The sequence below is a fragment of the Doryrhamphus excisus genome, linkage group LG5 (assembly GCF_037039965.1).
Source record: "Doryrhamphus excisus strain RoL-2023G ecotype Guam linkage group LG5, RoL_Dexc_Guam_v1.1, whole genome shotgun sequence".
Classification (NCBI taxonomy): Eukaryota; Metazoa; Chordata; class Actinopteri; order Syngnathiformes; family Syngnathidae; genus Doryrhamphus; species Doryrhamphus excisus.
The window spans coordinates 22,677,519-22,703,208 of record NC_136361.1 but is presented as its reverse complement, the minus strand read 5'-3'; the positions used below and the strand labels follow the sequence as shown (position 1 = coordinate 22,703,208).

The 25,690-nt window shown below is 41.6% G+C and overlaps 4 protein-coding genes across 5 annotated transcripts; 1 reads left to right on the top strand and 3 right to left on the bottom strand.

Moving 5' to 3' along the window:
* Positions 1 to 2,667: 2,667 nt before the first annotated feature.
* Positions 2,668 to 10,918, bottom strand: trmt11 (tRNA methyltransferase 11). The gene is made up of 14 exons (XM_078790477.1): positions 10,794 to 10,918; positions 10,325 to 10,390; positions 10,134 to 10,207; positions 9,961 to 10,042; positions 9,788 to 9,880; positions 9,392 to 9,526; positions 9,162 to 9,318; positions 8,967 to 9,047; positions 8,679 to 8,843; positions 8,383 to 8,455; positions 8,154 to 8,288; positions 5,940 to 6,060; positions 3,292 to 4,119; positions 2,668 to 3,206 (listed from the first exon to the last, which is right to left on the bottom strand). The coding sequence occupies exons 1-13, from the start codon at positions 10,884 to 10,886 to the stop codon at positions 3,973 to 3,975; spliced, it is 1,422 nt and encodes a 473-aa protein (XP_078646603.1). The 5' UTR covers positions 10,887 to 10,918; the 3' UTR covers positions 2,668 to 3,206; positions 3,292 to 3,972.
* Positions 10,919 to 11,372: 454 nt separating this feature from the next.
* On the top strand, positions 11,373 to 12,519 carry LOC131105370 (actin-binding Rho-activating protein). Its single transcript, XM_058053411.2, has 2 exons — positions 11,373 to 11,483; positions 11,673 to 12,519. Exon 2 carries the CDS (start codon positions 11,689 to 11,691, stop codon positions 12,175 to 12,177), a length of 489 nt encoding a protein of 162 aa, XP_057909394.2. The 5' UTR covers positions 11,373 to 11,483; positions 11,673 to 11,688; the 3' UTR covers positions 12,178 to 12,519.
* A 20-nt stretch (positions 12,520 to 12,539) lies between these two features.
* On the bottom strand, positions 12,540 to 14,568 carry hint3 (histidine triad nucleotide binding protein 3). Its single transcript, XM_058053410.2, has 5 exons — positions 14,380 to 14,568; positions 13,947 to 14,064; positions 13,757 to 13,826; positions 13,412 to 13,538; positions 12,540 to 13,248 (listed from the first exon to the last, which is right to left on the bottom strand). Exons 1-5 carry the CDS (start codon positions 14,521 to 14,523, stop codon positions 13,201 to 13,203), a joined length of 507 nt encoding a protein of 168 aa, XP_057909393.2. The 5' UTR covers positions 14,524 to 14,568; the 3' UTR covers positions 12,540 to 13,200.
* Positions 14,569 to 17,989: 3,421 nt separating this feature from the next.
* Positions 17,990 to 24,725, bottom strand: ncoa7a (nuclear receptor coactivator 7a). 2 transcript variants are annotated; one of them, XM_058053363.2, is made up of 7 exons: positions 24,511 to 24,725; positions 23,451 to 23,619; positions 21,001 to 21,150; positions 19,769 to 19,921; positions 19,579 to 19,674; positions 19,413 to 19,486; positions 17,990 to 18,477 (listed from the first exon to the last, which is right to left on the bottom strand). In XM_058053363.2, the coding sequence occupies exons 1-7, from the start codon at positions 24,534 to 24,536 to the stop codon at positions 18,339 to 18,341; spliced, it is 807 nt and encodes a 268-aa protein (XP_057909346.2). In that variant the 5' UTR covers positions 24,537 to 24,725; the 3' UTR covers positions 17,990 to 18,338. The 2 variants fall into 2 exon arrangements, with proteins under 2 accessions (XP_057909346.2, XP_057909347.2); XM_058053364.2 differs by lacking the exons at positions 23,451 to 23,619; positions 24,511 to 24,725 and adding an exon at positions 21,310 to 21,473.
* Between the last annotated feature and the right edge of the window lie 965 nt (positions 24,726 to 25,690).

Here is a 25,690-nt window from a genome sequence, read left to right as displayed (position 1 = left end):
GTGTGGAGTTTGCATGTTCTCCCCGTGCATGCGTGGGTTTTCTCCGGGTACTCCGGTTTCTTCCCACATTCCAAAAACATGCTAGGTTAATTTGCGACTCCAAATTGTCCATAGGTATGAATGTGAGTGTGAATGGTTGTTTGTCTATATGTGCCCTGTGATTGGCTGGCCACTAGTCCAGGGTGTACACCGCCTCTCGCCCGGAGACAGCTGGGATAGGCTCCAGCATTCCCATGTGACCCTCGTGAGGATAAGCGGCAAAAAATGAATGAATACAAAATTTTTAAAAATGAAGAAAAATTTCAAATGAAAATAGGCCTAATGACCCCACTGGTGACATATGAGTCAAAAATAGCCGCTGAGAGCAAACACTGATTAAAAAAGGAAGAGGAAGTTGAGTGACGGGCCGTTCAGTCACCCCCTTCTCTTCCGAGGCAACAACCTCGTCTGCCACTTCCAGGCGAGCGTCTGTCTCAAAGAGGATGTTGTGTTCGGGCTGCTCTGCACTGCCTCAAAAGTGGATCTATCACTTCAAAAGCACGGCTTCCCAACTGTTTGTTTACAAACTGTAAACAGGCCTGATTCCAAATGGTGTGCAGCATGGAAGGCGTATTGCAAGTCTAACTGATCGCTGCTCAAGCCTGTCATCTAGTGGCATTTGCATTCAGTACTGCAGTGCAGCCAAGTTAAATAATGCATGCAACAGTAGGATCTCGTTGTTTGGAACCTTACCGTTTTATGATTCCTTTTCTTCTTCACTGCGAGCGTGGTAGGAGTTTCACACAGCTGCAAGAGATGAGACACTTGCTGTGATTTGTTGCCTTTAATGGTTCAACGTCGGAGGTGATTTTCCTCCCGGACATTACGATACTGGTTCTCACCTTACCGTCATCAACAAGTGAGGGACTGCCGGCGCCTCCCTGAGGGCACCTTGGTGACCTGAGGAGAAGGGGTGGCCAACCCCCCCTGGCTATGGACAGGTGCACTACACCTGCTGAAACCTCCCTCCTGAAACACAGACTCAGGTGGGACAAATGGGGCCCACCCGGCACACGCTTGCAATCTGCATCTTACGAGCCACGCACACCCCCCTTCCAACAGCTCAGTGTTAGAGGTCAGAAGGTCACCTTTCACTTCTTGTCCACCTGTCCACTCAGTGTAACCAACATGCTGAAGAGCCTCCATCTAACACCTGAACCAATGATGATGGATGAGGACTTGTAAAAGTCCTGATCCATATATCCATCCATATGTAATACCACATGGGTGCATATGTGGGAGTTTAATCAGGAGTCATCCAAGGAGGCAGGAGAGGGTGGTGGTGGGCAGCATGAAGTGGGTAAGGCAGTGAAGAGGAGGCTGTGTGTACTGGTGGAGGTGAGGACGGGGGCGGAGTGTACCGGTGGAGGTGGGGACGGAGGCGGACGGGGGCGGACGGAGGCGGAGTGTACCGGTGGAGGTGAGGACGGGGGCAGAGTGTACCGGTGGAGGTGAGGACGGGGGCGGAGTGTACCGGTGGCGGTGAGGACGGGGGCGGAGTGTACCGGTGGCGGTGAGGACGGGGGCGGAGTGTACCGGTGGCGGTGAGGACGGGGGCGGAGTGTACCGGTGGCGGTGAGGACGGGGGCGGAGTGTACCGGTGGCGGTGAGGACGGGGGCGGAGTGTACCGGTGGCGGTGAGGACGGGGGCGGAGTGTACCGGTGGCGGTGAGGACGGGGGCGGAGTGTACCGGTGGCGGTGAGGACGGGGGCGGAGTGTACCGGTGGCGGTGAGGACGGGGGCGGAGTGTACCGGTGGCGGTGAGGACGGGGGCGGAGTGTACCGGTGGAGGTGAGGACGGGGGCGGAGTGTACCGGTGGAGGTGAGGACGGGGGCGGAGTGTACCGGTGGAGGTGAGGACGGGGGCGGAGTGTACCGGTGGAGGTGAGGACGGGGGCGGAGTGTACCGGTGGAGGTGAGGACGAAGGCGGAGTGTACCGGTGGAGGTGAGGACGAAGGCAGAGTGTACCGGTGGAGGTGAGGACGAAGGCAGAGTGTACCGGTGGAGGTGAGGACGAAGGCAGAGTGTACCGGTGGAGGTGAGGACGAAGGCAGAGTGTACCGGTGGAGGTGAGGACGAAGGCAGAGTGTACCGGTGGAGGTGAGGACGAAGGCAGAGTGTACCGGTGGAGGTGAGGACGAAGGCAGAGTGTACCGGTGGAGGTGAGGACGGGGGCGGAGTGTACCGGTGGAGGTGAGGACGGGGGAGGAGTGTACCGGTGGAGGTGAGGACGGGGGCGGAGTGTACCGGTGGAGGTGAGGATGAAGGCAGAGTGTACCGGTGGAGGTGAGGACGGGGGCAGAAAAAGGCGGTGTGTACCGGTGGAGGTGAGGACGGGGGCGGAGTGTACCGGTGGAGGTGAGGACGGGGGAGGAGTGTACCGGTGGAGGTGAGGACGGGGGCGGAGTGTACCGGTGGAGGTGAGGACGGGGGCGGAGTGTACCGGTGGAGGTGAGGACGGGGGCGGAGTGTACCGGTGGAGGTGAGGACGGGGGCGGAGTGTACCGGTGGAGGTGAGGACGAGGGCGGAGTGTACCGGTGGAGGTGAGGACGAGGGCGGAGTGTACCGGTGGAGGTGAGGACGAGGGCGGAGTACAAGTTCACTTCATACTTACTGAAGCACAGCAGATCCTCAAACCAGCCAGTTAATTCTCCACGACGTCTGGATGGAATTATGCACTAAAGCGAGGAACCCCCTCCATCCAACTCCCTCCAGTCTTTAATTACTGAGCCCGGGGGCTTTGTCACTGTTTTGTGGCAGCGCAAACAAACACACGCACAGCAGGCTTCAAAAAGAAATAGAAAGAAGCTTTAAAAGTTAACACAGTCGGCTTGTGGAAAACATGGGGCTGGTTTATATTTTTACAAGGCATGCTGAGGCCAAAACTACAGAAGCGATAAGTGTGAGGTTTCCAATTGTTTGTCCTTGATGAAGATGTGCAACAAAACATCATGCTGGGAACAGTAAACAACACGCACCGCAAATGAGGTGGCTGGCACCCTCTTCCTGTGAAGACGGAGACAGCAGGGATGGTGGTTCAACTGGTAAACAACAGGGAGCATGAACTGGAAGTCTGAAGAATCAGGGCGCCTCCATGCCAACTGGTCGGAAAAGAAGAAAGCTGCAGACTAGGTGCAGGACTGTGTGGAAAGGCGGACACCATGCTGTTTTGAAGATACAGAAGATACAAGTTGCAGTTTTGCAGTATTACTGAACTTTTTGAAGCGTGCATCGTTTCATTTTCTATACCTTGTGCATAAGCTGGAGCCAATCCCAGCTGACTTTGGGACCATCCATACGTCAATCAGCGTTACCTCAGTTATCATTACATTTTTCCCATAGAAAATCATCTAAATCCAATCATCCATTCCGAATAGAGAGTCTCTAATTAGACAAACATGCATGTTTCGGGGATGTGGGAGGAATCCGGAGTAGGCGGGCATGCTAACCACCATGCCACCCTGCTGCCCCTATTTCAGACATAAGGAGATATTTAAAAAACAAACATTGATTTATCCGTCTAGAAAACTTCACACGGTGATTCTGTCACAAAATGTGACATAACAGCTGCATCCTGGAGTATAATTATGAAAATTGGAGATCATCAAACATACATTTCAGCCACTTAAAGGATGGAATGTGGAATAGCGGCATATTCTGAATGAGTGTATGTTATCTGTTTGACGTGTACACTCGGCAGGTGTATATGGAATTAAATGTCCACATAGAATACTCAATAAAAGTTAATCCTATACATTTATTTAAAAAATAGTGAAAAGAATAGACGTCAAACTTGAAATGTGTCGCAAAAGTACCATAAGAAATACATACTGTACAGTCACTAACCACATTAGGAAGGAATCCGATACAACGGCTGTATTAGTAAAACCTGTCTTTCCATAATAATGTCGAGTTATGAAGATGGCGGTTTCAAATGATTGCATCTTCTTTGGCATCAGATTTGTTGTCCTTGCCGAGCCTCTTGTTGACGCCGCTGAAGTACTTCTCTCTGAAGGCGTTGTGGCCCTGGTAGGGGCAGAAGCGGGGGTCCGCTAGGTGTGCCAGGCCGTCTGATTCCTGTGAAGAGACAAAAGGACGGAGATGTGACTGTGGACATGCTCCCTGACTCTCTCTCCGGCTGTCGTATTCGGTTGTGTAGATTTGACTAAATGGATTAAAAGTCACACCCACCATAATTATTATATATCCAATTTAAAGATAAAAAGTTACATTACAATATGAACAAGTTAAAGTCATGACTGGCAGCACATTAGTCCGATATTTGAGTCTTAGGTGTCTTTACCTTTTTGTGAGAATACAAAGCAGCTCATGTCTGCATGTCTGAACTGTTACAGATGCCTCCAGACAAACAGTTAGTCTTGGCTGGAAGGTTGCCACAAGAAAAGGGCGAGGCCAAGTGGAAGTGATGACTCAAATTGCCGGGTCTGTAATTTGTCAACACGTCCCTTTCCCCCTCACTGATGTAGCCGTGTAACCCAGAAATCAGGTCCTGTGCCCCCAAGGCTTTATAAATGCTGAATCCAGTCCATCAAATATGCATAATAAATACAGTAGACCAAAAGCAGCACTGCAACACCAGAAGAATATCCTAACTATGCTGAAACACGGATGATGGCATCATCTTGCTTTTTTTTAGTTGATAGTGCTGCCTTTAGTCAGGGTGGAGGTTAATTATTGGTGGAGGTATTATTATTAACAATTATAATAACTTAGCCTAAAGTCCTTGCAAGGAATCTTAATTTAAGAATGATTAAGGAACTTTCTGAAAGCAATTCCGAGCAAGGCGGGGACAGAAATGTTTATCTTAGTGAGGAGGTGTGGTTGACCCCATTGCTGGTATGACGTAGTCAAAAGGAAAACATGAGCCCCGCACTCCTTGTAATGAACGGACAGTAAAATGTATCAATCACTTAGAATTTGGACTGTATTGAGATATGTATAGTCGCAATTTTATGTCATAAACATGAAAAAAATGTTTGAAAATACCTTATTTACATTCGCAAGAAAATACAATAAATGTAGGCACTGATGATATTCAACAGTAAAGTGATGTTGAAAATGATTAAATAATCCTGCACGTGTTGACGGTTAGGTATATAATATATGTTCATTTGTAGTATTTGGGTATTTACATTAAAAATAAAGGCCCGAGATGCTTTGTGTGTAACTGTTGTCTTCACACGTAAATTCTAAGAACACTCTTAGCATCCCAGGAATTCTTAAGATTGGAGAGTGTGGAGTGTGTGGGATGACGGAGAGCTGGATTATTTCATTAAATCTGGTTGAGCCATTTAGATTCCTATATGAAATATGTATGCTATGATGTAAGGTTTTGTCCAAAGTGACACCATGGCTTCCATTGAACATGCACTGACATGTACATGACAACTCATGCGGTTGCATATAAAAGAAATGTGGATGTACAGTAAAAAAAAAAAAAAAAAGAGTATAGAGACTTATGCATATGCTCTCACTTTCCATGAACTGTGCTGCTGTGCATGCTCACACATACTGTACTGTAATAAACACACATGTTACTGTGCAGATGTGTTCCTGTCACTTACAATTACAAAACCACAAAACATAACCTACAACAGCATGCTCCCAAATGGCCAGACTTTAATGGATGCAAATAAAATTCCATTATAAAGATAAACTTTCAAGTCACACAAGGAAACAATATGCTTGAAATCCCTGAAGAAGTTTCCCAACAATCATCATTACATGTTTTGAACACAGAAATGTTGCCTGTACACAAAAAAAAAAAAAGTTTCTCGGAAACATTGCTCGCATGCTGCGTCATTCAGACTATTGAGTGGAGTCTTTATGCATACATCAAATATAAATGAGTACCTCCCCAAAACATACTCACTCACCTCGGGTTCTTTGACCTTCTCCATGGTGATCAGGCGACGGGACGTGTGGCTTGATAGCGTCTGTTCACAGTTGCTAATGAGCTGAAGACATGGATGAAGGGGAACCATCTCCTCACAGTATCTGGAAGCAAAAACAAAACAATGACAACAATGCACGTAAAAAAAATGGTAGTTTTCATTAATTCAATTACCATCCACATTTCATTTATGACATTGCTGACCCGAAGTTCAAGTGTAGGTTTGCATAATAGCACAACGGAAATGCTCCCAACTAACAGCTATTTGGGTGTCCCTTTGCCATTACAACATACTACATGTACTAGTACAGTAATTAGATGGCTTTAAAACTGAGCTGACTGATGCTCAATCACCTCTCTTCACTATGTCTTTTCAGCCGTGTGACAAAAGGCGAGAGGCGGGGTACACCCTGGACGGGTGGCCAGCCAATATAATAATTCTTAATGAAATATAATTTCTACTACAGGTGTTAAACCATCCATCCATGCTGGAGCCTATCCCAGCTGTCTTTGGGCCAGAGGCGGGGTACACCCTGGACTGGTGGCCAGCCAATATAATAATTCTTATTCATTCATTCACTCATTCATTTTCTACCGCTTTTCCTCACGAGGGTCGCGGGGGTGCTGGAGCCTATCCCAGCTGTCTTCGGGCGAGAGGCGGGGTACACCCTGGACTGGTGGCCAGCCAATCACAGGGCATATATAGACAAACAACCATTCACACTCACATTCATACCTATGGACAATTTGGAGTCGCCAATTAACCTAGCATGTTTTTGGAATGTGGGAGGAAACCGGAGTACCCGGAGAAAACCCACGCATGCACGGGGAGAACAGGGTGGGATTGAACTCGGTTCTCCTAGCTGTGAGGTCTGCACGCTAACAACTCGACCGCCGCGCAGCCCGTGTGACGATTGTCCCCTGCAAAAACACCCACGTACACACTAAGCAGATCACCATTGTTGCAATCACACTCATAGCGATTGGGGGGGTAACAGAAATCTGATATCTGCCATATTGAGCCTCAGATTAGGCCCAGGAGACCAGACCACATTTGGGCTTCTACAAGCAGACACGGGGGTCAGCGTGTACGCCACACAGACAGACAGTTGACATATCTGACTTGCATGGCCTCAGACGTTTATTTTGGCTTTGCTCTGACAGTCGGAGTCAAGCACTAGTAGATGAGTAGCCAAGACAAATGTGTGAACATGATGACACAGATGTGCCTGTAAAGGAGGCCACACACATCCATGCATACGCTGTGTATGTGTGTGTGTGTGTTAATGTATGTGAAACACACAGAAAAGCAATGAATGAAATAGGTTTCAAAGGTTACTAATGTTTATGTTTTCGCTGACACGTACGCAAATGCAGCCAAGAAAACCCAGCTTATGCAAGATTATGTCATCCTCATGCTTGCTGTTTGTTGTGGTTCTTACCTGTACCCGCACCAACACCTGCAGATGCAGTCAGCGCTACATCTGCGCGGAACTTTAAACAATGCTAAACTTTGTTTCATGTGATTTGTCCTGTAGTTTTGGAGTGTGAAAGGATGCGCACTGTTGTCAGTTGTGGTTTACTAATTGGACCCACCTGTATGCTGCTCACTATACTGTAATTTACACAGGTAAGTGCAGTTTTGCAGACAATTATATAGAAATGGCAATAACACAGTGCTGGGGGGGGGTATTCTGCAGTGTCAGGGTAAAGTGTGCTGGACAACTTTTGTGGTTCTTGGACTGTTTCTGCAGTATTTATTACGGAAAAACAGTATTTCACTTGTATGTTGTGTGCCGTTTTTGGTATGAGGATGCCCCCTGCTGACAGTTGACAGTATTACCTCACATGGTCAAATACTGTATAATGATGTAAGAAATTACTGTAGACTTGAGTAAATCACACGCGAATTAATTTAGAGTTCATTTAGATTAATTTAGATTAATTAATTAAGATTAATTTAGAGTTTCAAACAGGAAATGCAAGATTAACCTTCTATGCAAGAACTCAGTAATGCTAATCATAGACAAGCTTATCAATAATAACCCTAAAGATTGTCACAATGTCCGCAGCTGAGATGTTGGATCCTACTGGTCCGCTACCTTTGCAAAATAATCAACAAATGTTGAATATTCTTTGTAGAAATATTATAATTATTATAATATTTGACATAGTGACTATAAATGTATTTACTTACTCTGGCCTATGAACAGGCAGCCAATAGACCATCCTTCCTCCCATGACTAAGTGATGAGCAGAAAAGTTTAGCAGGTCAGCTAAGATGTCACTCAAGTGGTAGGACTGGGACACAGCCACATGCGACTCGGCATAGCTGGAAATACCACAAAACCAAATATTTACAATACAGTACACCTTGCAATTTGAACCACAAAGTCTTTTGATTGAAAAATGAATAATAAACTTACATGCCGTCCGGAGGCTTGCTGGTTTCCTTGTGGGAACCCGTTCTTCTCGTGGACTCACGTATACCATAAGGAGCTGAACACACAACAAACAAGTGTACCCCATGATGACAACCAAATGGCGGTGGTGGTATAGCAAAATGACCTCAGTTTACACCCATAATATTCTCCACATTGTTAAATAAAGAATAAAAAATGATCATGGTTCTGCAACAGATCTTGTTGCAGATTCGTTGTTTATTAAGCCAAGATCCACATGACAGAAAAGAGGAAGAAGCAACGATACAAAAACAACTTACGGTCGGTAATGATGGCATCAAAAAGTGGCGTCCTCCTCCAGACAGGTCTGGATGCGTCAGACACCATCACGTCGACATACATCTTCTCTGCTCCATACTGTCGCAGGTTAGCTCGAATGTTTTCATCAGGTCCACGCCATTTCTGATTTTTACGGCTTGATCGTCCTTAAAGAACAAGAAAATAATATAATAATATAATAATAATAAAATGATACCCTAAATATTTTCACAATTGAATTAATATGTAGTACATACATTGAAAAAAGACAAAACAATTGTATACAACACCTTTGCCATGGATAGTGTTGTAATCAATATCCGATCCACACACGTAAGCTCCGAAATGAGAACACGCAACCAGCAGACTCCCTACAGCACATCAACAAAGCATCAATTCAATAAAGTCCAAGATTAACTAGAAATGCTCTAAAATTTGCAAGCTATAATTTAATTTTTGTCTGCGTATGAAAAAAGACAACTCACCAGTACCAACAAACGGATCAAAGACAAGGTCGTGTTCTTTGACCTTTGCATGGTTGGCCATGATAAATGAGAGGCATGCATCCATACTGGTGTTTCCTATGAAGTGGCGATTCTTCACACTGTGCGAACGTATCAATTCACGTTGACCATCTGCTATCTGTATCGGTAAACAAGGGTAAGGTAAATGTTTCAGTATTAAATTTACAGTCTTTAGTGTCCAGTTGTCTCACCCATCGGCCAAAAAAGATGTAATCCGGATGCTCAGGGATGTTGTTGGGGTCAGTGCCGTAATCTTCCAGCAAACAGAAGATGTGCTGAGGGTTTTTTAGGTTTACGACACCCTGAAATGGAAGGTATTCCATTGCCTGTAGAAAGAACACAAAGCATGTTATTGTGAACATGCAGTCATTAAAATGTAAACTTTAATGAGACGTATGTATCGATACAAATCTATTAAAAATGCCACATCTGATTTGATTGCGGTAGTAGAAGATATTAATAGCTCTCTAATAATGTAAACAACATTGAATTGTACTATGATTGTAAGTGAATGCAATGCAAATCTTTGGACTGTGCACACACACCCTTTCTTTAACTGTCTCAGACAAACATAGTTCGATACTCACATCGATTCGTTTAATTCTCTCTTGAAACTCCAGGGTTTTGTTGTAGGTGTAAACATTTATTCTGTATGTTGAGTTTTTGTGCATGAATGGCGACTGCAGAGAGAAACTTATACAGGTTTAATTAAACAGTAAAGACTGTTCAACATCACAGAATAAGGCTCACACTCGCTGACCATGTTCTCCACTGGGTAGTTCAGTAAAGATGTTCTGAGCTCACTATGTGTCCGTCCGTGGCCCCATAGTTCAAAAGCAGACCTTGACAAACAAAAACACATCACTTCATCACTGTACCGAACACAACATGCAATAACATTGATTTCAAGATGGTGAGCATTTGGGTTCTTACTTTGCACAAACCGATCTGGCCATGATGCCGTGGACATCTTCCTCTGTCAAATCATCCAGACACCAAAAAGGAGCCTTGGCCAGAGAAGTGAAGAGTGTTATAAGTATTGCCAATTAGGGAACAACTTTTTAATGAATTTAAAGATATTACTGTCTGGTTACTAGAAAGCACAATAAGTATAGCACAAATACCGTTTCTTTGAAGCGCCACACAGGATTGATTTTTTTCCCTCTGAGAGCCAGCAGAGCTTCAATTTCCTGGAGAAATCACCAAATCCGTCACAAAATATACAAAAGATTTACAGTAAAAGCAGAGAAAAACACACAACGATAGCATTGTCCATAATTTGTAGCATAAGTGTAATAATGGTAACTTTATCACTAAACGCTACACAGGTGCTAGTGAACAATTTATGACCGTGTTACCATCTTGTAATTATAAGACACTGTCAAAATTATGTATTTCACATGACTAATTTGATAGAAGCTAAAGTTTCCATTTAGCTTGACTCCAGTCTGAACTGAAAAGCGTACTACTGAAATGCTACCGCTACATGACCGATAGATGTACAGGTATATATTTCTGCTGTTTTGTAAACATACCAATATTATTACGTTTTTAAAGAGCAAGACGGGGTAATGGCTGTTTAACAACATTTACCGGTAACCTGAAGTCCAAATTATCTTGAGCAAGATGTATTAAATACTGGACGCATGATCGTCTACCAGGGGCTGCCATGTTTTTTTTGTTCATTCAAAATACGTCCGACTGGAAACTACGTTGAGTGGAAAACTGGACCCATTTAGGGGCGTAATTGCCATACATGGTAAACGTTTCCTTTTGTCATAATCAACTGTTTATTGAAAGATATATTAATATATTTATACATGCATATTTATAAGATAGTAACACATAACCGATTTACCAAAGTTTAAATGTGTGGATGAAGTAGATTATTAGAATAACAATGGTGAACTGGTGGTTGTTGAGTCACTCATGTTGTCATATATTTCAATCAATAACAGCTTATTCATAACCAAAGTAGCTTCGTTATGTTTTACTTGCGTGTCAAACATAACTACTTGTACTTCTCTTCAGGTTGTAATCTGCTTTACTTCTTCAGGCAGTTTGTCTGGCCCGCCCAAATTAGTCAGTGATTGGCTAACTGTGTCGTTTCGAAGAGCCCATTGGTTAAACAAGGTGTCCATCACAGCGGTTTTGCCTTGGCACAGCAAAGACTCTGTCCTCCTAGTATTGTCAGCAATGCTGCTCTTCTGTGGAGCTGATGTTCATACCGAGGCACTTGGCTGGAGTGTACCTTTATCGGGAGTGACCATTCCGGTTTGACATGTAAGTTTCAGATCCAGTAATTTTTTGCATACCATTCCAAAAAGAGCAACACTTACAAATGTTGCTCTTCCCTGCAGTCACGCTCAAGTAATATTAGAAAGAGTGCAAATAAACTGCAAGTGTGATTTGAATACTTATTTTCTTAAACTAAAAGATGTTTTTCTCTTTCCCATATTTGGATACTAAAAGCCACATCAACAAAATCATGGACCATGGAAATAACTCTCCTGCTGGGTTCACTGATGACACAGCAGCATGCATTGTATCTGTAAAAGGCCTGAAGGACAACTGGCAGAAGTGGTCTGACAATCACCAGGAACACCAGAAGCACAACCCCTTCAGTCACGACACGAGACCACTGGCAGTGGTCCCCCAGAGGGGGCAATACGATTATGGGAGGCCTCTGCAGGGCTCATTGACTGCACAACGGGGGGAGGATGCTCACACACACATCAGCAGGGAGGTCCAGGAGCTGTGTGAGGTTATTAGAGAGATTGGAGAGCAGACATACGAAGATGGAGCTGGTAGAGGCATCTCTGTAAAATTCGGCAAGCTGTTTGAGCATTACGTGACAATCTCAAACAAACTAGTGGGGATTCTTCTACGAGCCCGGAAGCAGAAGCTGGTTGACTTTGAGGGTGAAATGCTGTGGCAAGGGAAGGATGATGATGTTATGATTACTCTGTTGCAATGACCAAAAAGTAAAGATTTATTGTAGCAGCCTAATATAACATTTTTGAAGCAAAAAAAATGCATGGTGTTTGTTGCTTATTACATGAAGCCAAATATTGCTACATAAAAGCCAATACCAATCATGCTTTACCTCATTGCAGTTAAAAGCCAATTCCCATTTATGTTTATTGACAAGATGTAGATGAGTGGAACTTCAATAATTCAAATGAAGTCACACACGGTGCTATAAGATGAACTTGATGTAACCTACTTAAAATATAACACACAAGGGGTTTGATAAATGAAATATTCATAGTAGTGTAGACATTAATGCTTGAATAAATGACTGTTTTTGTGGTATTAAAGTAACGAGCAGTACAAAGAGTGTGTTTAATATTTAATCATGATACTAAAATGCCATATGAATGTTTCTTAAAGTGCATACATCGATACAGATCAAAGGGTATGATTCCCTGTCCTTACATCCCATTGACATAACACAACCAATCACTGACTTAGAGACAGAAAAGGAAATCAAATTTCACATACATATTATTAAAAAGCTAGACTAATACTTGCAGGGTTCCTTTGGCATACTTAACTTCCAGCATCAGGATTACTTAGTTGTTTTCACTTAAAAGCAAGCTTGTAAATAGTTCATGCAGATGCCACTTGATGCTTCAGCTCTCGTTTCCAATGTTACTAAATACCCAGCAGTAACGATGTCACATTACTGAAAGTAGTCATTGTGCACGTGTGTGTATGTTACTGCATGTCACGGTAAGGTCTGATGTCACATTGATTAAGGCATTTTCCTTAGTGGAACAGTACTTTCATTAATGAGCAACATTTTGATTACACTATATTAAATTCAACTTAATACCAAGTTAGCACCCAACTTCAAGTGTGATAGTGTTTGTTGGGGGAGGAAATAAATAGTGTATTATTATTTGACATCATTTAAACTGAGTGTTTAAATCTGTTGTTATCCAACACGTAGCATGGAACCACACATCAGAGTCACCTTAAAATTCAGGGCATGTCATCATTTGGTTTCCTCCTTGGAGTTGAGATGCTCTATCAGTTGCTCTGCCTGCAAAACATTAACCACGTTTAGTGTACAGTATGAACACAGGTAATTAGCGTTGACTCCTTTGTGGCAAATAGAAACATCGTCTTTCAGATCTTATTATTATTGATCAAATAATCAACGAACAAATAGAATGACAAATCTACCAGACCTGGGAATTACTTACTGTAATAAACCAATAAGAATTTAGTCTGTAGATTAGGCGAGACATGAAGCCCATCTGGCTGGCAGGTGCCAGAACATGAAGATGTAGATGTGTGACCGAACAGAATGGGGGCCAATGGAAACCAAACCTGTAGAAAAACGATACAGGATCGACTGGCTATATGAAAACATCCAAGTAAACAAGTAGAGTCAAACCTCAAGATTTGGATCATATACTAGGCTTCACTTGGCAAACAGTCCAAGCACATACAGTTAGAGCTTTCCTACATTAGTCATTGGAAAAAAAGAAAACAGTCTATAGTGCACCCAGGTGGAATGAAATAATGTACTTTAACATTGTGCTCACCTGACGTCACTGAGAGCCGTCACATTGTTCTTCTGCAGGATCTCCTTGCCTAGCTCCACCATGCGTTTCACTGCATATGACAAATATGAACATCAGTCCCATACTATTTTGTATCAACTGCTGATTCTGAACTATGCGTCTACATTAAGGAAGTGGAAAAACAATACAAACACGTCAAACGTCACTTCACCTAAAGGCACATGTTCTTTGCCCAGTGATTTACAGTTGCCAACATGTTTAGTAGGCACTACCAGGTAATGGTGCGGAGCTCCAGGTTTGATGTCTCGGAAACATGAGATCTCTTCATCCTGTTGTGAATAATGGACACTTTTGATGCAGTAATGACAGCACAACATTGGAACCACAACGGTACTTGTCATAAGGGATCTTCCCCATAAAGCTAACAGAGATGGTAAGCTAGCATGTCGCTGCTAATATGTATTAAATTTATTAAAGTAATATGTATTAAAGTCCATAAATTAATACAAGCACGTCATATGAGGCACATATTTCTGAAACGGATCTTCGACTAAACAGGCGATGATATAATTAAAGATCTATGACGACTAAATTGCTGAATGTCGGATGACATGTATGCTAAAATGCTACTACAATATGCTCACAAAATGCAGAAGTTCCGTGCCCATCTCATTGTTGACAATCCTACAAAAAATACATTTTTTGTCATATTCTTCCACGGATACTTGTCTAGTTTTAGAAACATCTTCCTGCATTGACTGTGTCGTATTAACATTGGCTTCCTCCATTGTGGACTGTGTCAATAGTCAAAGACCAACTTAGTCGATCGCAGAGGTCATCGAACGATTAAAGGGGAAGTACAGAGATTGTCGAGTTGGATATTTGAAGTGCGCATTGTCGCCGTTAGAGGGCGATAAGTGCATGCCTTTCAACGAAACCAAACACAACTGCCTGAAAGACTGCTGTAGTTCCATTTCTTAAAGGATTTTATGCAACTGGCAACAAATTCTATATTTTTTTAAATAAAAAAATGTAAATCTAACTAGTATATGGTACCAAGAGTGGTTTAAATAGTGGTCCCTTTGCATGGAATGATCTGCAAAAGTTCCTAAAGTTGACCTAAAAAGGAAAAAAAAATTACAGAATATGTCAAAAAATGTCAATATTTTTCACAATTACAAGTTAATATACATAAAAATGGTTGCACTTTAATAAAATGACATGAATGTCCCTAACTGCTGCCTTATTGCCATGCACATACGTACATCTTTGGGGGGGCATTTAGGGCAAAACACATCACATATTTGCACACAGACACAGATCTTCTGACTGTGTGGCCAACCTGTTAACCACTCAACCACCGTTGATGTTTTTCTTGTTCCAAATACGTATCCGTCTCAGATATCATGTTGTCTGAGAGGTAACCAAAAAGCAACGTCAGCACAATTTGCCCCACTCCTTCCAATATATCCACAGTGAGTAAACATGTTAGCTTAACCCCAAATGTAGACTGCAGTGTAGAATCTACCATGAGGTCATTGTACACTTTTTATTATGCAACGTTATTTTCGAATCATCATTGCTGGAAACTGTCGGTGACGTCTGTTTGTCTATGAGACAAAAGTGGTAAAAACGCTGAACAATTTAACATACCCAAGTAATATGATTAATCCCAAACTGTGCTGTCATTCGGTTCATCAGAAAAAGGAAGCATAATTCCGGTACCGCCACTTTGTTACACATGGCTTAAATTCACTATAATATATTATATATTATTCATCATAATGTCATAATATAATGTCCAACTTCAAATGTGATAGTGTTTGTTGGGGGAGTAAATAAATAATGCATCATAATTTGACACAATTTTTCCGAATCATCCAACATGATATTTTGAATGGAACCACAGATCCCTGAGTCACCACACACTGTAGATAAGATCAGATGCTCTGCCTGTAAAACATTAACCACATACAGTAGGAACATAGGTTTAATGATACAGAGGAAATTACTGTTGGCTCCTTTATGGTGACTAGAAACGTCCTCTTTTAGATCTCACATTATGATTTAGACCTGCTGTGAGTTTGCCCTTTAAGGGGTTTTTATGCCTCGTAGACACACAAATCGCAGTCACAGAGAAGTGGCCAGCAATGCGTCATTCTGTTGTTACTCGGCCACTAGATTCCCCCCCACCAAAAAGCCACCATACTTCTCTATCACGGTGCATAAGCTTACATTTTTGATGGGCACCAGTGGCGTCATTAGGCTTATTTTAGGGGGTCTTCAGTCCCCCCTAAAATGTTTTTAAACCCCCCTAAATAATTTGATATTTTTTATTGATTTAAAATTTTTTTTATAGATTTTTTGTTTTGTTTTTTTACAAAAAAAATCTAAAACTTCATATAATCGGGTAAAAGCCGGCTAATAAGCAAGCCAATAAGCAGGCTAATACTAGCCTACTCGTAGTAGTAATAATCAGAAGAAGAATGATAATGATAGTAATAATAACAGGCTAATTAATAATCTAATAATGATTATTATGTAATTGATCACTGTCCACTGGACAGAATGGTTGCAGAGCTTGAACAGCGGTTTTGCAGTGTATATTGTGTGTACTTGTGTACATTTAATGGTGGCCTAAAACAATTGAGTATCTCTACTAAATCTGTACAAAAGTGGGAAAGTTATATATTCCGGTTCTTGTTATTTATTTGTTTTTTGGATATTTAGGGATTTTTTTGAATGTCTATGTGCATCTCCAGGGGGTTAAGCCCCCCCGTCCTCAGAACCTAGTGACGCCCTTGATGGGCACACACATTAAATGTTTTAAATCCGTGCTCTATACCACTAGTTTGTGTCATAAAAATCCCTTAAAGAGCATACTCACAGTAGGCCATTTGTTCTATGCTCGACTTGGGCGGGATTCCTCCTCCCTCTCCTGGCCCCCGCTGGCCTGAGCTGATATTGTGCATTCCAGCCTTGGCTCCTTTACTTGTCCCATCATGTCTTTTCTGTGGCTTAAAATGGACTGCTTGCAATCTGATTTAGAGTTCACCTTGACATTTCTGTGGCTTTGTAGAATCCAGACTTATTTCATCTGATTTGTTCTTATTTATATATTTTGTGTAAGGTTGGCCCTGTCATTCATTTTCAATGATATAGCTTTATTACATACGTTGAGCATACGTTTGACTTGTGAATCATTTGAAAGAATCTGCTTCCATTCCTTGAATTCTCGTCATTTTTTTATGACTCAGTTGAGTGCGTCCATGGTGCTGAGGAAAGTAGTTCCAGCTAGTCGCTGGGGACAGTTAAGTCAAGAGTTTGGCTTCTCAAAACGAGATGCGTTCAAAAGCATAATACATTTGCTTCACAAAATGCCTACTAGAAAAAAATAAAACCTCACAAATCGCTTGGCGTTATTTTCTCTGCCATATTATTATTACTTTGCGCTCCCACCTGTCCATTGTTACACACATTAGACACTGTGGAACACACACAACAACAATGGACAGGTGGGAGCAAGAAGTGATAGGACGGCAGATAAAATAATAGCCATACTTCTTACTTAACCATCCTCGGAAACTAACTGGAACTACTTTCCTCAGCAACTTCATGTCAAAAAAATCCCAACTACCTCGAATACCGTTGAGGTTGCATTTGTGGTCTTGAAGGTTCATCAACTCACCAGCACACTTTCATCATCTTGTTCAAGCATGGAACGTAAATACATTTTAGAGGATTGCCATTCCAATAATTTGCTCAGCCAATAAAACGTGGGATGTTCTAAAGCTATTATTCATGGTCAGCAGTTAAGACCCGGGGTCTTAACTGTTTGATAGCAGTGTTCAAAGTGTTTGATAGTAGGTCCCTTATAGCCGGCATGACCAATGGCTGTACAGGTAAAATAAATAAATAACATTAAAATAGGCTCTCTTACTTGCTTGGTTGTTTTCGGAATGAAATGTACAAACAAAAAAAAAGAAGTAAAATGTGAAATGTTTTTTTTTTAAACAGGACAAAGGTACAGCATTGTGAAAGTATGAAACCGTAGATAAAAAATAGGATGCCTTACTGTCAACAGTGCAAGTACTTGTACATGTATTCCTTAGCATGACCTTTTTAGGTTTTACCAGCACCTGATTGGTACTAATGCTCATGAGAACCTGCTGATTAGTCACAGTATCATGGGGCTCATACGTAAACATCGTCTAACAAGTTCCAAGCACATTTGCCCGGTAACATTCAAAGAAATTCAGAATTTGGCTTTAATCCTAAAAGTGCTTTTTTTTCTCACAAAATATCTCATCCAGGAAGTTTATTACAAACTCTGAATTGTGATGCTCTCCTGAACAAAAGGAGGGCATGGAAGGCTTACAGCTTAGCGTTGGCTGCAGATGGTAGGCAGTAGTTTAAGGCAACAACGCCCCGTATCACAGGACTTTATGCAGCGCCTCAACGGTAACACCTTCATAACAGGCGTCATCCGGCGCCACCTACACGTTTAGCTACTGCAGGCGACACACGGCGGCGGTGGCGTTGGTGGACGCACCCATTCCCATTTCTCTAATTCTATTTTCTATTTCTTTCCAGATGTCCGTGTTCAGTTTTGTACTGTCCAGACCTCAAGGTCTTGTATGATGAAGTCCTTTTGTGTGGAGAGTGGAGCGTTGTGGAAGGTGGGACATGAAAAACTGGATCCACGGTACAGATCGGCATCGATCCAGAGGCCGAATTCCCCCCTACAAGCAAACAAGTATTGTCCGGTTAAATCTTATACACGTACACATGTACTTATTGCTCTCAATAGACTCTACACCAATATGTACACCTGGGCAATACTTTGTTTTTTTATATTCGGTATCGTCACTCCAGGCTCCATTCACTGCAATATTAAGGTTCTAAGTGCGATATATTAAGTTCTAAGTGAAGTATTTCTATAATGCCTCATATTAACTCACTAGCAAGAGCTCATAATGTATAGACTGGTCATATATTTCATCTATAATTTGATCTCATTTCATATTATCTGCAAACTGTATTGACTGCTCAATGCCAAATAAGCCCCTCTACCTGCCCACACGCACAACCAAAACTTTAAATTATTGTTATTCATTCAAAATATTTAAATTATTTGTACAAATTACTGTTTACGCTGTACATTGTTCATATTTGATATAATCTTTATTTATTATTTATTATTTATTATTTATTATTTATTATTTATTATTTATTATTTATTATTTATTATTTATTATTTATTATTTATTATTTATTATTTATTATTTATTATTTATTATTTATTATTTATTATTTATTATTTATTATTTATTATTTATTATTTATTATTACACGGGAGCCAGGCAACGACATTTCATTGGCAATTTCACTGCTCCGTTATTGTGCAATGACAATAAAGAAAGTCTATGTCTATGTCTATATAACTCTGGTAAAATTGTAGATTTGTTAATACTCGGGTTGTTTATATTGTTTATTTTTTGTATATTGTGTATATTGTACTGCTTAAATGATTCTGTACTCTTCTTCTGTATTTGCTGCTGTTCAATGCAAATTTCCCCACTGAGGAACGAATAAAGGCATATCTTATGTTATCTTATTATTTTGAATATATACAGTGCACATATGCAGTACCGAATTATCGGTAATGTCAACCTACCCGCCACCTCCGATCTGAAGAGACTCAAAGTTCCCGCTCACGAAGTAGGAGTTCTCTCCAGTCCACTTATAAGCCTGAATGAACGATAAATAGAAAGACATGGGGCCTTATGCACTCCTGCACCGTTTACGTCTGCTCCGTGTGGTAAAATGAGGGACAGTCTTACCTGGAAGTGGGGGTTGAAGCTGAAAAGGAAAGTTTCTCCTGTGCCATAGCAGTATTTACTGACTCTAAATGGATCTGATGAAAAAGCTCCAAACACCTAAAGACAATAAAAAAAAAGACAGATAATGAAGAGCGGAGCCAAACTATTTAGTGCATTCATCATATTTGAAAAGCACAAGCAAGAATCAAACCTTTTTCTGCATGTCTTTGACGACGAGCAGCACCGGACTGTCAAAACCGGCCATATTTCTGTAAAGCGTCTTCAGGCTGCTCCCATGGACGGCGGTGCTGTAGACCAATTGCCACGGGTAGCCTTGTGTCCTTGCTGGCATGTGAGATGCGAGCTACACGGAGAAAAAAGGACTGTAATTCACATCCAAACATGTCGTGCTTACAAAGTTATATCGAAACAAAGCAACATTTGTTCTCAATCAGAAATCACTCCACACTCTTTATTGCTCTCTGGTTTCTACCATATCTTACTTATTGTGTGGAAATATGGGCTAATAACTATAAAAGCAATCTTCACTTGTTAAATGTACTGCAAAAAAGGTCAGTAAGGATAATTCATAATGCCACCTTCAGAGAACATACTAACTCCTTATTTCTAAAATCAAAAATACTTAAAATTGCTTTCAGAATTTTTGCTTTCATACTTTTAATAATACTACAATACTTCTATACAAGAGAGGAGAAATATGATCTCAGGGAAGAAGTAACACTTATATGCTAGGACTACGTTAAAAAGCCATAGCATTTCAGTATGTGGAATCAAACTATGGAATGGATTGAGTAAGGAAATCAAACAATGCACAACGATGAGCCAATTCAAGAAACAATACAAGCAGTTGATGTTTCCTAAATACAAGGATGAAGAGTCTTGAACCAGTCATGATGTGCTATATATATCACTATATTGACACTTACTATGGTACCCATTATGGCATTGGATGCTCATATCACCTACTTCAGTATGTGACACTTTAAATAAAATAAAATAAAATAAAATAAAATTAAGTTAAATTAAATTAAATTAAATTAAATTAAATTAAATTAAATTAAATTAAATTAAATTAAATTAAATTAAATTAAATTAAATTAAATTAAATCTAAAAAACACTTAAACTATATTAGGAAAGCAGGAAGTGAACAAATGTAACAGTTACTGATTGTAAAAGTACCAGATGGAGGGGTAGGATTTAATAAGCTTTGCTTCTTCCTACTCCTTTTGGACATGTGGAACTGTGAACTGATTATGGGATGCACTCAATTGTAATCTGATGCATGTTCAAATGAAATAAAACCATTACCATTACCATTACCATTACCATTACCATTACCATTACCATTACCATTACCATTACCATTACCATTACCATTACCATTACCAAACCTGTAAACGTCTGTGAAAAGTAAGGCTTACACTGAGTAGATGTCTGCGATCCAGGAGGTCACTGTAGTCGCTCAGGACAGGTAGAACAACCGCTACTTCCCCCTGGTACTCGGGTTCCTCTGTTTCAGAGTCAGAGCTGCACACACTCAAACGTCGCTTCGGGTCTTTGACATTGATAATCTGGAACATAAGAAAAAGTATGATCTTTATGATCTGCACTTCGTCTAAATGACACCCCCATTATGAAAGCTGAACATTAACACGAAGGTGCTAGAAAGTGTAACATATAGTATATGGTTAACGTATGAGGAGATAAATGCAGCATGGTCGTCTCTTTACCTGGACATATGGCTCCACGTGGTCACTGGCGAAGTAAAGCACCTTGACATTGTCTGGTAGCTGCTTCATAGCTCTCGATTTCTTTATCAAATGTCCTTCTTTGCAATGCCACATTTGATTTAACCTGCCCGCCCCCACCGCACGTGTTGCCCCTCCTAATAACTTTCACTTTCTCGGTGCTGCATTATTGGTGAGATGAAAAGATGGGAACTCATCTCATTGGTTTGCTCTGCCATGCTGCAAGTTTCCTTTCCCGTAAAACAGGAAAAGGGGCGGAGTGGGCAGTTTGCCGTGCTGGGAAGTAGTCAGAGGAAGGATGTCCATGTAAAGACAGAGTGGGAGTTACAACAACCGGGATGGATGCCAAACCCTAAGAGTCTAAAGCTGCTCTATTGTCTCTTACAGGAGAGCCGCTTCTGATGGCTCGGCTCACTAGAAAGACACGACTCCTTCGGCTCACTTGTAGCGTGCATCTCACGCCCACCTCTCTCTCTCTCTCTCTGTGTGTGTGTGTGTGTGTGCTGTGTCTGTAACCTTGACCGCTCCACCACCGAATCAAACTCAAACACCAGATCATGTCGTTGACCGATTATTCATTCATTCATTTTCTACCGCTTATCCTCACAAGGGTCGCAGGCTGGGTACATCCTGGACTGGTGGCCAGCCAATCACAGGGCACATATAGACAAACAACCATTCACACTCACATTCATACAATTTGGAGTTGCTAACTAACCTAGCATGTTTTTGGAATGTGGGAGGAAACCGGAGAACCTGGAGAAAACCCACGCTTGACCGATTATTCATTCTACCGCTTAGCCTCACGAGGGTCGCAGGGGTGCTGGAGCCTATCCCAGCTGTCTTTGAGTGAGAGGCGGGGTTTGACCCATTATTCATTCATTCATTCATTTTCTACCTCTTATCCTCACGAGGGTTGCGGGGGGTGCTGGAGCCTATCCCAGTTGTCTTCGAGTGAGAGGCGGGGTTTGACCCATTATTCATTCATCCATTCATTCATTTTCTACCGCTTATCTTCATGAGGGTTGCGGGGGTGCTGGAGCCTATCCCAGCTGTCTTCAGGCGAGAGGCGGGGTTTGACTGATTATTCATTCATTCATTTTCTACCGCTTATCCTCACAAGGGTTGCGGGGGGTGCTGGAGCCTATCCCAGTTGTCTTCGAGTGAGAGGCGGGGTTTGACCCATTATTCATTCATTCATTCATTCATTCATTCATTTTCTACCGCTTATCCTCACGAGGGTTGCAGGGGGTGCTGGAGCCTATCCCAGTTGTCTTCGAGTGAGAGGCGGGGTTTGACCCATTATTCATTCATTCATTTTCTACCGCTTATCCTCACGAGGGTTGCAGGGGGTGCTGGAGCCTATCCCAGTTGTCTTCGAGTGAGAGGCGGGGTTTGACCCATTATTCATTCATTCATTCATTTTCTACCGCTTATCTTCACGAGGGTTCCGGGGGTGCTGGAGCCTATGTCAGCTGTCTTCGGGCGAGAGGTGGGGTTTGACTGATTATTCATTAATTCATTCATTTTCTACCGCTTATCCTCACGAGGGTCGCGGGGGCTGCTGGAGCCTATCCCAGCTGTCTTTAGGGGAGAGGCGGGGTTTGACCGATTATATTATATTATATTTTCCTGAGAGCGAGAAACCACAAGTGTCATGACTAGCTATTTAGCTTCCTGTGTAGTAGTAGTGAACAGTGGCGACTGAAGTGACATCTAGATGACATTTCTCAAACTCCTAGAGGCCACATTTGGCGGACGAGAGCCTGGGAATAATGACCTTGTCACTAATGACCTTGTAAATGTATTTACTCTTTCACTTTGATAGAAAAAAAAAGGAGTCTATCCCAGCCGGATGCCCTGAGAATCGAACCCAGATCTTTCCGATCTCCTGACTGTGTGGCCAACATGCTAACCACTTTCCATGAGGTTATATTCATATTAATATTCATATATATTAACAGTAACATATATAACAGTTGGGCCTCTAAGGGCGGGCAAGTCACCGCTGATACACTACACCGCCGATGGGGATGTCATACCACTTTATGTCAAAAAAACCGAACCCACTCTCTCCAATTATGAGTGCTTGCATCAAATAAAACATAAACGTGTTCACTTACCTCCCAGTTTTTTGCTGCATGGTTGTTTAGCTGCTTATTTTTGGTTTTCTTGCCATGATAGCGATTTTGATGTTTCTCCCGAATAAAGTGGCTTTGGCTCTTCTTTTTGTTGCTGTTGGTGTACATATCTGGCGACCATTGCACAAAGAAGGTGTAGAGGTGGTCAACCCTGTAAAAAATGACATAAAAAGGACATGCACTGAGTAATTAAAAATAAAAGTTGTAGTAGTCATAATTAGATTATAATCATGTAGTTATAGTGTGCGGCGTTGAATTGCAATACGTCATGCTGACAAGTGATTATGTCCGCCTCTGACGTAGCTTCATAAGATATGCCAAAATGTTCGAATTACTCTCAGAAATGACCCACCGCATATAGGACAGCCACAGTAATGCAAACATTGGCAGTAAAAACATAAACAGCAATTTCTTTGTAAAAACAGACTCATTCGACAGAGCTTTCGCAACAGATTATGTAAGTGTACCTAATATTGTGGCCAGTGAGAGTGCCTTTTGTTCATAAAGCCATATATAATATATCAGAATGTTGCGCTATTCGGTACATTTTCCATCAAAAGCGGCCATTTCACAAGTTAGACTTGTAGTGTAATATAATTTCTCAGAGTTGTGAAATTAAAAATCATTTAATGTGATAGCAGTGCTGACAGTGCAGCCTCAACATGTTGAATGATTTTTTTTTTTTTTTTTAGCATCCATTGATATCTGTTGAGACATGCATTCTGCAGAAAAAAAACGAGGCACACCTTTTGTGTTAATTGTGTAAGGTATTAATCAAAATTGAATTCCTGCAGGTCCGTTCTAATCATTCTAGAACAAAGTTTTACTTTGCCATATAACACGTACTAGGTAACACGTAACAAGAGACCACTTTGAGTAACATGCATTTAAACTTATCAGTCCTCAATCTGCTATGCAACTGCCATGCATTAACACACGTTGAATATCCTTCTGGTGTATCTGCTTCCCATGCACGGCCGCGTGTTCAAAATCCGTTCAAAATGTCCCCAGTGTCCTCATATTGTGCATGCTCTTCACTTACTCTCCAACGCTGTAGGCAACTCCCATGGTTGACTGCAAGAGTTGATAGTGATGTAGAAAAAAGGAGAAGAAGAAGAGAGAAAAAGAGATGGGGTATGGAGGCTCAATGCTGGAGCAGCATGTCCACGGCAAGCCTCTGCAAGAGCTCCTGCTTTATACCATTGGACCGGTGCTGGGATAAGCCCCTTTGACCATAAACCCTCCCTTTCCCACTGAAAGCTGAACTCGGGCTGCGTGAGTTTTCACACAAGCCTTTTAAAAAGGGGGCTGGAAGCAGAAGTTAGTAATTAACTTGACCTGCTACCTGTGCTTAACATGGAGTTTAGTCAGTTAATGTGTCAAAGTTGTGGCACGGGGACAAGGTGGCGCTGTAAAGACTGTGTGGAAGTGCTGGATAAAGGACTTAAATGTACAGTTTTGACATTGTACATGTTTGTGACACTCATTGTGATTTATGCATACACATACCAGGTTGCCAACAAGAGTGGAATGCTCATGGGTACCTCAACAAAAGTGGTTCCTTTCCATCAACCAGTCACAATGTTCTCCTTTTTCTGTTCCTAGTACATCTTTTAAACCTTCTTTCTAGTCTCCAAGTCTTGAAGAATGAGAGATAGACCAACATCTGTTCATTTTTTCATGTTGTCTTCTCTTAGATTCACACATTTTATTACATTAGTAGAATAATGTTTGCAATTTCTCATCACAGCCAAATGATTTAAAAAAATCATGGTCGACACCGGCAAGGGCCAGAAGTTACCAAAGTTACCAAAAGCATTAAAATCCAAATGAAGAAAAAAAAAAAAATCCAAATGAAGGTAATGACATATTAGGTGTATTTATCAACAAAGATGAGCAGACAGTCAGGCAGTTAAATCACATTGGATATAAAAAGTCAGACAAAAATGCAGCTGTAAATTGTAATTAAACTAAAGTCCTGTTAAATGCATTCTATGTAATGTACGTATATCCATACATGAAAAGAGTGAACACATCTGTTTCTCATTTGGGTTTTTTTCCCTCAGTCTTTGAGTACATTGTGCCCTACTTTTAGGCAGTACAAGGACAGGGAAGAGTGGAGCAGCTTTTTTTCTTTTTGGCTTGTCGAAAATGACATATTGTTGCAGAAGAACAATAAAAAAAGAGGGGGATGGCTCTGGTCTGTGGTAAGGCAGGACTTT

Excerpts from the sequence above, each read along its gene's own strand:
- hint3 (XM_058053410.2), bottom strand. The coding sequence starts at position 14,523 with ATGGAGGAAGCCAATGTTAATACGACACAGTCAATGCAGGAAGATGTT. Across the intron at positions 14,065-14,379 it reads GCACGGAACTTCTGCATTTT|GATGAAGAGATCTCATGTTT; the intron begins GTGAGCATATTG and ends TATTCACAACAG. Across the intron at positions 13,249-13,411 it reads ATTCTTATTGGTTTATTACA|GCAGAGCAACTGATAGAGCA; the intron begins GTAAGTAATTCC and ends AATGTTTTGCAG.
- ncoa7a (XM_058053363.2), bottom strand. The coding sequence starts at position 24,536 with ATGGGAGTTGCCTACAGCGTTGGAGA. Across the intron at positions 23,620-24,510 it reads GTTGCCTACAGCGTTGGAGA|GGTTGACCACCTCTACACCT; the intron begins GTAAGTGAAGAG and ends CATTTTTTACAG. Across the intron at positions 19,675-19,768 it reads TCAAAGACATGCAGAAAAAG|GTGTTTGGAGCTTTTTCATC; the intron begins GTTTGATTCTTG and ends TATTGTCTTTAG.
- trmt11 (XM_078790477.1), bottom strand. The coding sequence starts at position 10,886 with ATGAACAAAAAAAACATGGCAGCCCCTGGTAGACGATCATGCGTCCAG. Across the intron at positions 8,289-8,382 it reads AGCAAGCCTCCGGACGGCAT|CTATGCCGAGTCGCATGTGG; the intron begins GTAAGTTTATTA and ends TGGTATTTCCAG. Across the intron at positions 6,061-8,153 it reads CTGCCTGTTCATAGGCCAGA|ATACTGTGAGGAGATGGTTC; the intron begins GTAAGTAAATAC and ends TTTTGCTTCCAG.
- LOC131105370 (XM_058053411.2), top strand. The coding sequence starts at position 11,689 with ATGGACCATGGAAATAACTCTCCTGCTGGGTTCACTGATGACACAGCA.